General features: G+C 32.7%; 1 protein-coding gene across 3 annotated transcripts; it reads right to left on the reverse strand.

The window, feature by feature from the left end:
* Positions 1 to 377: 377 nt before the first annotated feature.
* Positions 378 to 13730, reverse strand: LOC111384032 (transcription initiation factor IIA large subunit-like). Of its 3 annotated transcripts, none has more exons than XM_023008243.1 (11): positions 13449 to 13729; positions 12861 to 13037; positions 12535 to 12744; positions 12217 to 12265; positions 12081 to 12139; positions 6546 to 6665; positions 4597 to 4740; positions 2647 to 2710; positions 1077 to 1237; positions 879 to 962; positions 378 to 764 (listed from the first exon to the last, which is right to left on the reverse strand). In XM_023008243.1, exons 1-11 carry the CDS (start codon positions 13569 to 13571, stop codon positions 741 to 743), a joined length of 1215 nt encoding a protein of 404 aa, XP_022864011.1. In that variant the 5' UTR covers positions 13572 to 13729; the 3' UTR covers positions 378 to 740. The 3 variants fall into 3 exon arrangements, with proteins under 3 accessions (XP_022864011.1, XP_022864010.1, XP_022864012.1); XM_023008242.1 differs by having other exon boundaries at positions 12217 to 12268; XM_023008244.1 differs by lacking the exons at positions 378 to 764; positions 879 to 962; positions 1077 to 1237; positions 2647 to 2710 and adding an exon at positions 2725 to 3398 and having other exon boundaries at positions 12217 to 12268; positions 13449 to 13730.
* Between the last annotated feature and the right edge of the window lie 1510 nt (positions 13731 to 15240).

Here is a 15240-nt window from a genome sequence, read left to right on the forward strand (position 1 = left end):
GGCAGGTCCAGGCAGGTTTACACCTCCCAAGCCTGCCTGTTGTGAAATAGATTCTCTAACAATCAACCATAAAAGTTAAACTGCAAAACAAAATCTCTCCGTAATTTGAGTGTGCAAGTACATCTATGACCAGAATAGTAAACGACATGAAAAATGCACAATCTAATCTCATGAATATGAACCTACTTGCAATTCCAAAATTCATTATAGACACAGAAACCAACCCCCACCTGACTGGCTCACCCTTCTGGTGAGCAGTACAGGGCAGAAAATGGAGGGGAAAGAGATGCATGGTCAGATAAGAATTTACAATATCAAATGCAAGGAAATTCGAGGGGAAAGAGATGCATGGTCAGATAAGAATTTACAATATCAAATGCAAGGAAATTCGAATCTGATATACTTAAAAGAGAATTTAGTATGAGTAATTAATGTCATGGATAGTGTGCCATTAATGGAGTTCAACATAAGGCAATATTCACGGCATTGAAAAGGACTATCAGAGCAAAAACTGTCTGGAGTTCAACATAAGGCAAGATTCAAGGTACTTAAAAGGACTACCAGAACAAAAACTGTCTTCATGTGCATATAGCTAAGCATGAAACCTTCTAAAAAGCATCACGAGACTCGATTCTAATCCTATCGAGTTTTCACTTAATAAGAGAGACCAAAGACAACAAAATAAAAGATAGAGAAATCTCTGGTTTTTCTCTGAACTAAACAGCCATCCGGTAAGTAGATCAGAACTCAAACTCTCCTGTTGCCTGTGGAAGAAACAGAGCGCCTAAAATTATGATTATAAATTTCCAGAGGATGCACTAGCAATATGTAAACAATAGCAGAATAAGAAATGAAAATTATTGTTATGACAGAAACACCTTGTTGAACAGAATGTCTTTGTTATTTATGTGCATAATGCCATCCTTCAGATTGCATTTCCACCTGCTCTTGGTACGTGTCACCTATGAAACAAGCATCCATCAGATACATCCATCACTGTAGAAATAATATATCTAAAAGAATGAGAACACATCGAAGGACCCTGGAAAATAAAATGTGAACTCTCGAGTCATTACCTTGTCAAATTGTGCCAGAACCAAATGTGCTGTGTTCAGATCCACCCCTTGGTCCACGTCATCCAAATCGTCGTCGTCGTCATCTTCATTCAAAGGTTCGTCTTCGTCATCATCTGCAATGTCAGACTGGGGAGCAGGAGCAGGAGTCGGTGCTTGCATCTCTAAAAAACATGCAGATTACAGAACAACTATTAGGCTTAACGTGATTCGACCTCTCAGGTTTAGACAATTCCAAACAAGTCTTGTATTTAAGAGAGTCTAAGAGTGCTGAGTTGGTGATATGGAAGAGACAAGTCTCTCTAACTGATAAGAGTTTCAAACAATCTCGCCCAGACATCAAACCATAAAGCAGCCATCTGAACTGGATAAAGGATCTTAAGTATTGAACATAGTGAAGTTACCAAAGTAAATGGGGAAATGGACTGTCAATCTGAGTTTTATAATACATAGGCAACTAAACTCAGCCCCATCTCCTCTATCCACCATCATATTTGCCGAAAATAATCAAAAGACAATCTTGTCAAGCCTTCTTACTTGACTTACATGCATCTTCAGTTAGCCATTGTTAAGCTGTTAATCATTGGTCTGCAGAATAACTATATTTTTCTCACACAAATAAGCTTTTAATTTCAAAGTTTAGAAGAATCTCTGAGAGCTATTGGTACTTGCACTTTGCATCCACAAGTCAAATCACTTACACTCCATTGTCACATTCTTCAAAAAGTAACACTTAGACACTATATCTCATTACATCTCTTGCATATCTCTCATTATATTTCGTCTAGAAATTACTTATGTGAACGAACTTGTACAAATCATGATATGAAGCATTGAGCTCAAGCCATCATATTCTCTGCCGAACAAATGATCATGTATAAATTTGATTGCTAAGATTTCCTGCTGATCTTAAATTACTATATACCTTATCGAAGAGGCCTCTTAATGAGCTAAACTACCACACAGTTTCTTTCTAGTTGGTTGTCTAAGTGTAATCCTGTAAATAATTAGTTGTTTTGCTGCTAAAGTTGGACTGATCCTTCCAACCGAAAGAAAAGGTTTGTTTTTGTAGGTAATTCTAACCCTTTAATCAAAAGATTAGGGAGTAATTTGACTGACCATCCAAAGAAAAGGAAAGGGTTAAAGGTGTAACTGAACAGACACTCCAAAGGAATAAAGATCACTGTTGTTGTCTACTTCGAATAGTTGTATTATTGAAACCCAAAGGGAAGCTTTTTAGCAATGGACATAGGTACATTAACCTACACATTGATAATGCAATGTGCACATCTATATCTGTTCTGATTCATATATTACATTTAATACTGTTCTGAACACATACTGATCTTCATAAAGCATAAAATTCATTGCACTTAGCATTTGAAAATTTTTATTTTGCTGCAATTACACTGAAATATGAAGGGGATTTCAGAAGTCCAAAAATTAGGAACTTAAGAATTTGCTTAATCTCCTATTCATCGGCCCCCTCTAGATGATTGACTAACAAATTGGATAAATAAGAGCATGAATACTTTGACATATCACATGGTGCAAGATAGATGAAGAATCATACCATGTGGTGCAGGTGTGTTCACTATATTGTAATCTTCATTGGCAACACCTTGAAAATTGTATATCTTCAGGTCACAATAAAGAAGCCAGGTAAGTCAAAGAACTTTCACTGAGACTTGTCATGTTAAAAAAGAAACACATTACAGTAACATAAATGAAACAAAATAAATTTTGTATCAGTTCTCGTGAAAAAGGAAATATTTAAGATGAAATGGTAGCTTGCATATGAGAGATCATGAACAGGATATGCACTGGTCAATTGAAATGAAGCACGCTGAATAATATTGTTATCAGCCATTACAATAACAATAAACCATTTACCGCTTTTTAACCACCAAACACACGGTTTTTAATTATTTAGTTGATCGAGTGACAATCAAAACTCTCAAATTGTTTCCACAGCATTTAATTTAACTTGAACAAAATTCAAAGTTTTGGAAGCTAATTAGTAAAAAGAGATTCATCTTATCCACTCCACATTTAGATGATAGAATGAACTGTAATCTGTGACATTAAAAAGGGAAATGGCTTTAAAAGGCAAGGCATTGTCAGGCATCTCAGAAAATACAACCGAAAGCTGGAGAAACCACTTATGTAAATACTAAAATTCCAGGTAATGTGCCATTTCTAGAGCAAAGATATCCTTGACCAATACCAGTTCCATGTGATAAAAATCAAAGATAAATAAATTTGAAGGAATACATGTCTGAAATTTCCAAGTCCTCCAAGTAGGTTTCCAACTGATAGTGTCAACTTTTAAAGATAAAAGGACAATTAAACTTAAATAGCAAGGAGGGCAGGAGCAAGTTTGGCGAAGCTTAAAAGTAAATAAAAGTTACTTCAAGTACAGTTTAATTCCAAACATGTTTGGATAGGATTTCTTTTCTTGAGTTCAAGTAAAAAAAATAGTTATTTAAATGTTAAAAAAACTTGCTTATCCAACTTCAACCAATAAATAGAATTAATTATTATAAAATTTACTTATTTCTAAGTAAACATTTTAAGCATATTCAAGCATGCCGTTAATCCTGCTAAGCCAGAGTGGTGCAATGGTTTCGTGAGACACAAGAAGTTCGTTCCAATATTATGTATGCGTGAATTAAAGATGAACTCTAATCCAAATTACATCTCTTTGGATTAAATACGGATCAAGAAAATGGAAGATCAAAACAAACCAAAAGGAAGAACTACAGTTGGATCTTTATCTTCAAATTAAAATCATGCCATGTAGCTAGATGTTGAATTTTCTAAAAGTTAATGTAGAAGAGGCCAAAAAATCAATAATTTCACCCATTCAAACAGTAGAAAAATTGATAATGAATAGTCGCAAATGTTACAGTTCCATTAAGGAGATGGAATTTGGCATCCAATCTAATAACATTGAACTTTCTTGGTCAATTGAAACCCTTTTATAATTAAAACGTGCTTCATTTTTTCGAAGAACAATTCAATAAACTTAAGTAATATTTAAGGGTTGTTCATATCATATTTATACTTACGAGACAACAGATATTTGCTTCATGAAATTGTTTTTTGCATTCCTTTTCGACAAAATGCAGCATTCAACAAACATTTTATGGAATGTAAAAAGTTCTTTCAAAAAATACTCTTCATGTAAACCTGTCAATCACTAGCCAAAGGCACTTAGCCTTCATTATATATATTTTTATCTTCAATAATGACATATTCATCTGTAAACCAACACATAGGCCCTTAGCAACAGAAACATAATAGATACACATCATAAAAACTGAGTGGTTAGTCTTAGAACTAGGAGAAAACGTGTGTCAGAAGAAAAATGCAGTCAAATGAAAGGCACATGCCAGCATATAGACCATGATCACAAAAATATAAAATATTCACCTAGTGAAAATAACATTACACCCCTCCATGCTATCCACATTTGAGATGCACAAAAACATACATTTCAAATACAAAGAAGCAAACTAACATTAGGTGTAGAAAGCATGTCATCGTAGGGGTCAGGCATGGGACCATCCAACTGAGGAATCGTAGAAGACAGTCCTTCCCTTTGAACAACCATCTGTTGGGTAGCATTTACCAAAACATGCTGACTGCTGTTCCCTTGATCTACCTGTCAAATCATGCAGAACATTTAAAAAATAAAAATAAAAATAAAAATTAGATCATAGAAGGTTAAAACATGTAAACCCATCTAAGAGGTACATCTGACATCATATCATTGTTTCACCCTTTTCTCCTCCTATGCAAATGTTCCAAGGATGTTTAGCATAAATCATGTAAAGAGACAATAACCCCTAAAATAATGTGATCAACGTAAGTTCATATTTTCTTTTTCTCCTTTTTTTCGCTCATTCTTTATTTGTTCCGATTTTTTATATTTTCAGCCTTTCATGTTTCCGAGGAGAGAGATGCTATGCACTTCAAATAGCAACTGACAAGTTTCCATCAAGATTCTATGTTTTTGTTCCCAAGATTGAGTTCTAGTCTTCTAGACCTATGAGCCACAGAACTGACTTTTGGGGTACTGCATCCATTCTCTTTAAAACCAAGCTTTTTATGTTCCCACATGATAGGGCAGTTTCTGATGGATTGAACTACAATACTAAGAACTCTAGGTGTTAAGAAACCAATATATTTAATCAATGTCCAATAGTTTGGCTGTTTCTCAAGAACGATGACAATCAAGTAAAGAGCAATTTGTCACAAAGTAAAGACTGAGAAATCAATAGGAGCATCCTTCCTTTCAGAGGGAAGACTGCTATTTATTTTCAGAAAGCTCAAACAGGAAGTCAAATAAATTGAAAAAATATACTTTCTGAGCTGCAAAGGTGGAGGTAAATTCAGGAGTTCGTATCATTTAAAACAAGACACTACAAGGGAAACGTTTAACCAAAAGTTTCAGTCATTTCCAAGGCCAGACATCATGAATAATTTCTGGTTGACCATCTTCAAAAAGTAAAAATTCACAAAATACAGTATCTAGCTTTCTCAAAAAATCTGAAAAAAAACCAGAAACCACTAACAAAAGCAAATATTAAAGCAAAAAGAAAATGGCAACTTGAAAGGCCACCTCAGGACAAGATACAAAGCAGATGTCATCAATCTGCCAAAAGATTGAGGTGTGTTTTGTTAAGCTTCAATGATAAACAGTTAACTGGATGCTCTGTTGAATAGCATTATGATAATATTTAACAATTAGTATTTTTTTATGATCAAATCTACAGGGAAATGAGAGAGATCTAGAAATTATCCTGAATTAGGATGTAGGTACCATGTAATTAATTTGCCAAAATATTGAGAAAATGCATTTTATTAAGCTTCAATTATACCACAAAAGAATAAAGTGCTAAATATGGAAAGATGAGAGATCTAGATATTATCTTGAATTAGCAAGCATGTAGGAAAGTCGTTGTAGGTTATTACCCATATGTCCCCTAAGGAAAGATGCACTCTTCTGAACTACGATGCACCAATACGGACACGTGTGTCCGACACGCTACATGTCGAATACGTCGACTCGTGATTTTTCAAAAAAGTACCGACATGACACATTGTTGACATGTTGATTAAATTCCTTAAAATTCTTCATTTATATAGTATAAATTTAGTTTTATACTTATTATTGATTTTTCTTATTGAAATCTTTTAAATAAGAGTACTTATTTGTTCTTTACTAATAATTTTGAGTTAAAAATATACAATAAAGTACATAATAGCTATAGTAAGAAAGAAGATGATTATTGTAGAGTGTCCGAAGAATGTCGGTATCGACACGTGTCAGATACGGACACGCTACCCTAGTTAGAGCGTCCGTGCTACATAGCTTTTGAAAGGCCAGTAATAATATTATAGCCATATGGAACATCAGGGATCTTCAAAATTGATGAACAAGGAATCAGAAAGAAAAAGGTCTACCATAACATCATCTGATATCATATCTCCAGCTCCATCTTGCTGTGGGATGTATCCACCAGTGTTCTGCTGTGAAGGAAAGTCTTCCCGCTTTCGCTTTCCAGAAGGCATTGTGAAGAAATCCTGCGATGCCCAGAATAGTGTAATTAAAAGAATAACAATAGAAGAAAATTCATTATGCAAAAATTTAAGCTGAAGATGATTTCCCTTGAATGGCAGAATTAATCTTTAACCTTAAATATCGTAAAAAGGGAACAAAGAAGATTTATAAAGAACAGCAGCCCTCTTCCCAATTTTAAGAAACTGTACGCTGGTGAATGCAATTCCATCACAAACACTTTCAAACAAATCTTCCAACAACCCTAACAAATTTAGCCACGTCCACAGTAAAATTTCATTTCAATCATAGTTACTTGATCTACCAATAAATATTCACCAAGTTTTCTTTTTCAATGGTTGCATACTCACATCATTGATATTGTGCTACCATATTCACCATATTAGACGTTAATCAATGACGCATCTAACTTCTCTTATTCTTTTTACTTCCTCTACTTTGATCTAAGCAATGGTTCATTTTCTGTCTTTCTAGTTCCCAAAATCGTAATGAACTTGAGCTTTGATGATGCTGAAGGTAATTGGGCACCAGTTTAATAATCATAACATAACATATTGGCTTAAAGGAACTGTTGGTTTCGATCTCTTCTAATTAATTTGGATATTCGTTATTGAACAGATCACATTTTCAATTAAAAAAGGAATAAAAAATAGACATGCTCAATATGTCACAATTAATAATAATTTAATAACTAGAATATGCTTGCCTGTTTTTGTTTTTTGGTTTTTTAGAAGAAAGTTAGTAGCATATTCCAACTATTAAATTACCATTAGATGGTATGTGGCTAACCCACCCGTTCTCTCTATTTCAAGAACCTGCCGTGATTAATAGATATAAAGTTTGTACTCCATCATCTTCCAGTCATATAAATCCAGGAATAATAAGTGATCTAGGTTTGAAGCAAAATATGTACTGGACATGAAAGAGATTGAAAGGCCTTAAAATATAACGCCTGCCTCTTGTCTTCTCCTCCACTGCCTATACATAACTGGCAAGATTGACAATGTGTCTGGAACCAAGGTACAAACCATGCCGTGCAGAGTGCTCTCAAATAATTGAGAGAGAGAGAGAGAGAGAGAGATGTTTTAGAAATATCTGAGTGTATTTTTAATTTGAGCACCCCAATCCAGCCCTGGGGTGAGTCTCACAGCTTTCATTAAAAGCCTTGTGGCATATGCCTAAAGACCAAGTCCTTGAGCTGTTAAGACATGCGCCCATTTACCTTGCCTTTTCTGGACTTTTTATAACTCACCTCAACTTTTTAGGCTCTGATTTGATTACCTAGAACTTTTAACAAGTTTTTTGTTGAATTCAGAAGGGAAAGGGGAAGGAGAAGGCATCATTGCAAGTGAAGAACGATGTCAAAGAATGAGAAGAAATTGATAATGATTACGACAACGAAAGCAGAATCTAATATTTTAATGATTCAATTAAAAATCCTATTGGTAGTGATGATAACGAAGACTTCTACGATGTTTCTACTCCTATTAGTATATAACAATTTTGTTATGTTATTATTAGTAATTTAAGAACTTATTTTTTGCTACTTTATTGGTCTATTTTATGTTTGGGTGCAAGTTTGATTTTTAATTTTGTTAATTCAATATGGTTTATGGTTATCATGAGTATAATTTTGTACTGTTATAATCTATTGAATTTTTTGATTGGTTTGTGTTGACAAGATGTGCCAATTCATTGAGCCTTTTTAAACAATAATAACATAATAAACTGTCTAAGGATTGCACGACACTTTTGATGCACATATTATTAATTTCTTTAAAATTATGGCCGTAAAATGAAGCAAGATGAAGTCACCGCCATTGAAAAAGTTACATGCACAGATAAAATAGATATTTAGAGGTGAAGTTACTCAATAACACAAAGTTCGAGCTCTATTAAACGTAAGTTACAAAATAAATTGTCTACATGTTGTCTTAGATGCTCTTTATTAGTTTCTTAAATTTGACTAGAAAATGAAGCAGAGCAGACTCATTGCCATCGAGAAAATTACAATTTGCACATAAAATATCTATTTAGAGATGAAGTTACTCAGTAACACAGAATTGAGAGAGCTCTTCAGTTTATGCAGAGGGATAAAGTCCTGAACTTTAACTCCATGTAAAATTATTGGCACCACAAATGCTGATGTTCATTGTCAATGAGAAAACTAAATTGAATATTTGATTTCACTAGGCATTAGAACAATCCAATATCACCAAACTAATTAAACTTGCACCTAAAATAGATATTTAGAGATGAAGCTACACAATGACGCAGGATTGTGCGGGCTCTTCACTTTGGACAGAGAATAAACTTTGAAGCTGTTAGACCTCCCGTCCACTTCACCTATTCTAAAAGACTCAAGAAGGGGGGAGAATCATCTGGAAAGAAGGTTAACTAAGTTCTGTTTAGGAGCATGTGGAAAGGGGAATAAGTTTGTTAGAAACGGGTTATGAATAGGCAAGGCCGAACCTGTGTTTTGCTGGGCCTGAGACGAACTTCAGATTTTGAGCTTATAAATCATAACAAGCAATTAATTTTTTCATTTATAATAGATTTAAGGAACTAAATTTGTTAACTTAAATAAAACAAATAAAATGAAATATTTAAAATATGTATATTATAATAAAATAACAATGTGAAAGTGCCTAAAACGATTACTTAAATACAACTCATCTTGCGGTTTTCGAGAAAAAAATATCAATCAATTTTGTATAGTTGAGTTGGACCCATTTCAACTAAAAGGTCCCTTATATTTTGATCAATGTGAACGTTCTTCCAATTACCAGGATCATCAAAATTCAAATAAAAGCAATTCTCTTGATTTAAATCTTCATTATATTCATCATTCTGTTTTGACTCATCCATATTGGCAGATTCAATAATTTTCTTGTTCTTTTTCTGTTCATCCACATTATCATTATCACTTTGATCCTGTTGCTCCTCAATCATCAAATTTTCCGATGTTCCATCCTTCTCTTTTCTTTTCTTGCTATTAATACTTATCCATATCTCCAACTTGGCTTTGAATTAGCGTCTCTACATTTTTATTTATTTATTTTTTTCCAGCTCTAGACGAATATTTAGGAGCCATTATATATTGATAAACAGCAAACAATAACTGAAATATGAGTATAAATAGGGACTCAAATTAGTTTAAGAAAGAAAGATTAGAAGATATGAAATTTTTCTCAAAACATTGTCCACAAATAATATATACACAGAAATGTTTTCATTGACAGTCCTGTATAACTTGTTTAATCACTAGTTCTAAACTAAATTATGTGGTTGTAGCTAAAAATTGAAAATGGAAGAACTCACTGACAAAGCAAAACCCATTACCCACTAATAAAACATCAATTATAAACATTATATTCATTCCAAAATCCAAATCTATAATCCAGTGCTACAATTTACCTTAAAAATTAATAATAAAAAAAATCAACTTCCAATAAAATCATAGACAAATATGAAATCTTTTTTCGTTAGTTTAATACAACCAGGAGGCAAGAATTCTTCTGAGTTCTTCACCAATCAAAGAATCAACAAGCCCAACAAAATGAAAAGAATCGGTCTAAATTATCAAGTTAACTAAATAAAATATCAAACTTAATTTTTCTATTACAAATACATACACACACAGAGAGAGAGAGAGAGAGAGAGAGAGAGAAGATGGAAACGGAAGATTGAGGGACAATACTGTGCTGCGTTTTCACGATTCTTATTTTTCTGTGAGGCTTTAAGTGCAAACCCAGATGATAAAAACCTTAATACGCAAGCTGTTATTTGAAGCGATGACACAATTTCTCTGCCTCGCTACCTTTTTTAATTGAGGATTGAATTTGGGCTAAAATATAGTTTCAAAAAATAAAAAATAAATAACATAGATTTTTTTGGGCCCCTAAACAGCTGGGCCTGAGGCGGTGGCCTCTTGGACCTCACCTCAAGTCCGGCTCTGTAAATAGGGGGCTAAAGGTAGGAGATAGGCAATTTGAGAAGTAAAGTAAGACGGTTTCAATTCTTGTAATCTTGCATTTTGCTGATTAATAGAATTCTTCATTTCATTCAGAAGTTTCTTATCAGAAGCCTCTTCAATCTCCTATGCTATTAAGTCCACATTGGTCATTGGCACCATGGACAGTGGTTTCCGTAGAAAACAAGAAAACAAACTTGATTATTTTCTTATAACAAATGCCAAAAAACTGTAATGAAGATTACATATATCAAGGAGTATTTCTACATCTAATTTTTGAAGAGCAGTTTAGGTTATATTTGTCCATTCTTCATTAAGGAAATTCACGTTGTAAATCTGGATTTCCGTGGAATCAGTAAGAGTAAAAAAGGCTTGAATAACTGTAGAGAAGGCACTGAGAGAAAAATCAGAACTGGTAGAATCCTGATTAAGAAAGTAGAAATGATAAAAGAATTTGACAAAGTTTTATCACCAGCTAAGAAGAGGAAAGAAATTTTGTTGCCTCCATCATTAAGGGAGGAGGTCAATTTAGGAAATGCCACAATAAAAGCTCAAGCTTTCAACATGAGCATTGAAAGCAAAAGCAGCATTTGAACAAGAGATAGTCAGGTAGGGCTTTCTCAATCTCTCCCGCATGCATCTCATTTTCTCATGCCTTTGTCTTTCTTCCTTATTGGTCAGCCATCTCAATTTCTCACCAGACCAAATTAAATGTTCTCCATAATACAGGAAGATTGATAACTGCAAAGCAACAGCAATGAACACCTCAATTTCCTTTATGCTTCGAAAGCCACTAGATAGCTAATCTTATTGCAAAGGGATACTTGCCAACATGCGGAACAACAGCTCTTTAACAAGTAACCTGTTTACAAGTTTGCTTGAATCACAACAATTGGACTATAATATCAATAACTAGTATGGTGCAACAAAAATTTAATCCTGTAATGGGACAGATTCCATACTACAAAAACTCTATCCTGTAATGGGACAAATTCCATATTAACTTTTGCTGAGCATTCAGGCAATCATTCATCATTTTAATACTATGAACCAAATCGCCACATATCATATTCTGTTGTTTCTGTTCTTCTTCACAAGAAATGATTGCAGATTTTGCATTAGCTTAACAAACTCACACAGTTAGATCCAAGCTAGGAGATGATCAGATAGAGATCCAACACCATTTAGCTAAATTGCCTTCGCATATTCTACACCTAGGTTCCAACTCCTTTCCTCATATGTAAACGTTTGTTACAAGTGAGTTTATTAGTTTCTTGAAAAAGCAAAAAGTATGTAATGGAAAGAAATAAAAATAAAATAAATAATAAATAATCAATCTCGTGCAAATGAAAGAGCCTATATTAGCACAACAAATGCACTACAGTCATCTTTGTATGAAATACTAGTAACTCAATCAATGTCAACCTCAACCACGATTAATAGTCACCTGCGTCGAAGGAAGATGAGGTGCTCTCCTCTCACCCTCTTCCCGGCCTTCAACATAAGCTGCATATAACAATTAAAGTTTAGAAGGAAAAAAGAATCATTAAAACTCTGTAACCCGCTTTTGTGTGTTTACTTACCAACATTCACATCAAGAGGAGGCCTTTGATTCAACCATGGTGAAGGTGCCTGCTGTATGAGTAAAAGATGAAATTTAACTTCTACCCAACATTAAAAAAAAATAAAAATTTACATACTAAATTCTTCATCTAATTTCAAAAAGAGGTTTACGACATCATGCAAAATTAACTATTAGAACCACCAGGTTTCTATGATATTTAAAGAATGGGTGAACAAAAATATCTCAGAAACAAAATTTCTCAACTCAAAATTCTAAAGAAAATTTTTATCCATCCCTAAAAGAAAAAAGGAAGAAAAGATAATGCAAAAGATGTTACCATATAGGGGCTAGGTCTCGAAGATCCAGCTTTCATGTTGTGAACCCCACCATTGTCATTCAAAGATGAATACTCATCTGGTGTTATTGGGGTAGCACCAGAATGAATGTTATACAATGAGCTGCTGTCGGACATTCCAGTGAGAGGAGTCTGGGCAGAGCCAGGCAATGGAGTTTGGGCTGTCCCTGGCAATGGCGTCTGTAATGGTGTCTATGAGCACCAAACAAGAAATTTCGTTTGTTAATTATATATATAATAGGGAATTTTTATCTTTAACTTGGATTTCCACATTACTGCTTCACAAAATGAAAAAATGGACTACTCACCGGAGGAAAAAGTAAATCAGCAGTGGGAGTTTCGTACTCCTCGGTGCCTTCATAGGGAACATTGAGGTCATGCACGGGATTCGGAGGAATGGGACCCCCAGGTGCGGCCTTTTGTGACGCAGACCGGTCTATGGGGCCCACAATTGCCCCCGCTTGCATCATCTTCAACTCCCATAACTATAAAATTCACCAACAAACTCACCATCAAGCTTAAATTCCACCTCAACCGATCCAATACTTACAAAACCCAAACATTAATCATATACAAACCCACAAATCAAATTAATCAAAAAATTCGATTCACAAACAATATTCAGGCCCCGTTTGATAGGGATTTTTTGCCCCAATAGTTATTTTACTATTCAAGCCGTAATTTTTTACGTCTTCTCTCATATGTGGACTCCACTTTTCTTCTAACGATCAAAAAATCAATTCTCAAAATCCCTACCAAACGGGCCCTCAATATTTAGTACTTTCCCAAAAAAAAAAAATAAATAAATAAATATCAAAACAATAAAGAAGCAACAAGTTCTTTTAGCCAGACCAAAAAATAATTAAGAACTAAATCAAAGTAAAAGAAATTATTACTGCTTGGAGCTCATTGAGAACACTCTCTCCAGGACCACCGTTATCGATGAACTCATCGCGGCACTTGTTCATGACGTCCTCGATGACGTTGGCATAAACACTGCTGGTGACGGAACTCGCCATCTCTGGAAAATTAACGTTTCAGAAAAACACAGAAAATTTGTTTGAAGGATCTGAGATTAGTTGAATGTAATCTAGAAAATTAGGGTGTAGGGTTTGTGAGTGAGAATTTTAGAGAGCGAAAGGAGAGGAGAGAGAGAATAGCGGAACAGAAATGAAGAATAAAGACTGGATTATAAATAGGTTTGCATCCGTTTAACGTGCATCAGTCCACGTGGAGCCATATTTAAATTAATCCTTTATTTGAGATAGATTTAGAATTAAATGAAGGGAGAAACGTAGCACGATTTCAAAATTTTCTTTTTGTCGTAGATTTTACTCAAATTTTTCATTGGTCGCTCCTTATCTTCTAAGAATGTGCGGTTTACTATTTATTTTTGTCACAAAAGTTTTCGCACGAAATTAATTTTGCAACAATAAGTTATTCTATTTAATCACGTGTATCATTATTTTCACACGTCATTTCACCATTTTCACACACCGTTTCATTGTGATGTCATCTCTACTACACTGTTTCTCCATTTTCATACTACTTCACTTGATTAAAGGCAATACAATATATTATATAATAAAGAAACGAAATTAAATATAAAGATTATTTAAAAAAATTGCAAATAAAAATAGAAAAAAATTATTATAAACTTTTTTAATTAAATTAAAAAGATTTAAAAAATAAATATTATTTAATTCAAATTTAACGAATGTCTTTATATCATAAGGAATGTATAAAGATTATTTTATTAAACCAAATAAAACAAAGAAAAAAAAGTTACAAAAATTAAATAAATAATGTATAAATATTATTTATTTAATTAAAATTGGAAAAATTAAATTAAAATAAAAAATCTCTCCATGAACAGAGATAATCTCTGATTCCAAAAGGAGAGTTTTCTCCTTTTGACTTTTCAAAATGAGAGTCATTTTGCACGGAGTGGTGATAAATTTTTTTTTTAATTTTACTTATAGCAATTTTTTTATTAATAAACATTTAATTTTAAAAAAATCTTTCCATATCTTAAAATAGAGAATGTGAGGTTTACTGTTTATTTTATTAATGATAATATTTTTTTACATGAAAATTATTCTTTATTTCCAAAATGTAAAATGTTACTTATAACTGAAAAAATCACTTCAAGTTATTTAAAAGTAAAAAATATTAACTTCAAATTTTTTAAGTATAAATATTTAGATATATTTAATTTTTTAAATTAAATATTAATAAAAAGATTGCACTATATAGAATGTAAAAAGTTACTTAAGGTAAAAAAAAATCACTTAAAGTTATTCAAAAGTAATAACAAAAACTTATAATTGTAAAATCTACTTATAGGTAAAAGAAAATATTAACTTTTACATTTTTAAATAATTATTTAGATATATTTAATTTTTTAAATTAAATATTAATAAAAAATTACTATAATTACAAAAAAAAAAAAAAAAAATTTTAAATTAAATATTAATAAAAAGATTGCACTATATAGAATGTAAAAAGTTACTTAAGGTAAAAAAAAATCACTTAAAGTTATTCAAAAGTAATAACAAAAACTTATAATTGTAAAATCTACTTATAGGTAAAAGAAAATATTAACTTTTACATTTTTAAATAATTATTTAGATATATTTAATTTTTTAAATTAAATATTAATAAAAAATTACTATAATTACAAAAAAA

Source organism: Olea europaea, unplaced genomic scaffold (assembly GCF_002742605.1).
Source record: "Olea europaea var. sylvestris unplaced genomic scaffold, O_europaea_v1 scaffold2818, whole genome shotgun sequence".
Taxonomy (NCBI): Eukaryota; Viridiplantae; Streptophyta; class Magnoliopsida; order Lamiales; family Oleaceae; genus Olea; species Olea europaea.

Excerpts from the sequence above, each read along its gene's own strand:
- LOC111384032 (XM_023008242.1), bottom strand. The coding sequence starts at position 13,571 with ATGGCGAGTTCCGTCACCAGCAGTGTTTATGCCAACGTCATCGAGGAC. Across the intron at positions 12,140-12,216 it reads TCCTCTTGATGTGAATGTTG|CTTATGTTGAAGGCCGGGAA; the intron begins GTAAGTAAACAC and ends TGTTATATGCAG. Across the intron at positions 2,711-4,596 it reads ACATGCTTTCTACACCTAAT|ATATACAATTTTCAAGGTGT; the intron begins GTTAGTTTGCTT and ends TGTGACCTGAAG.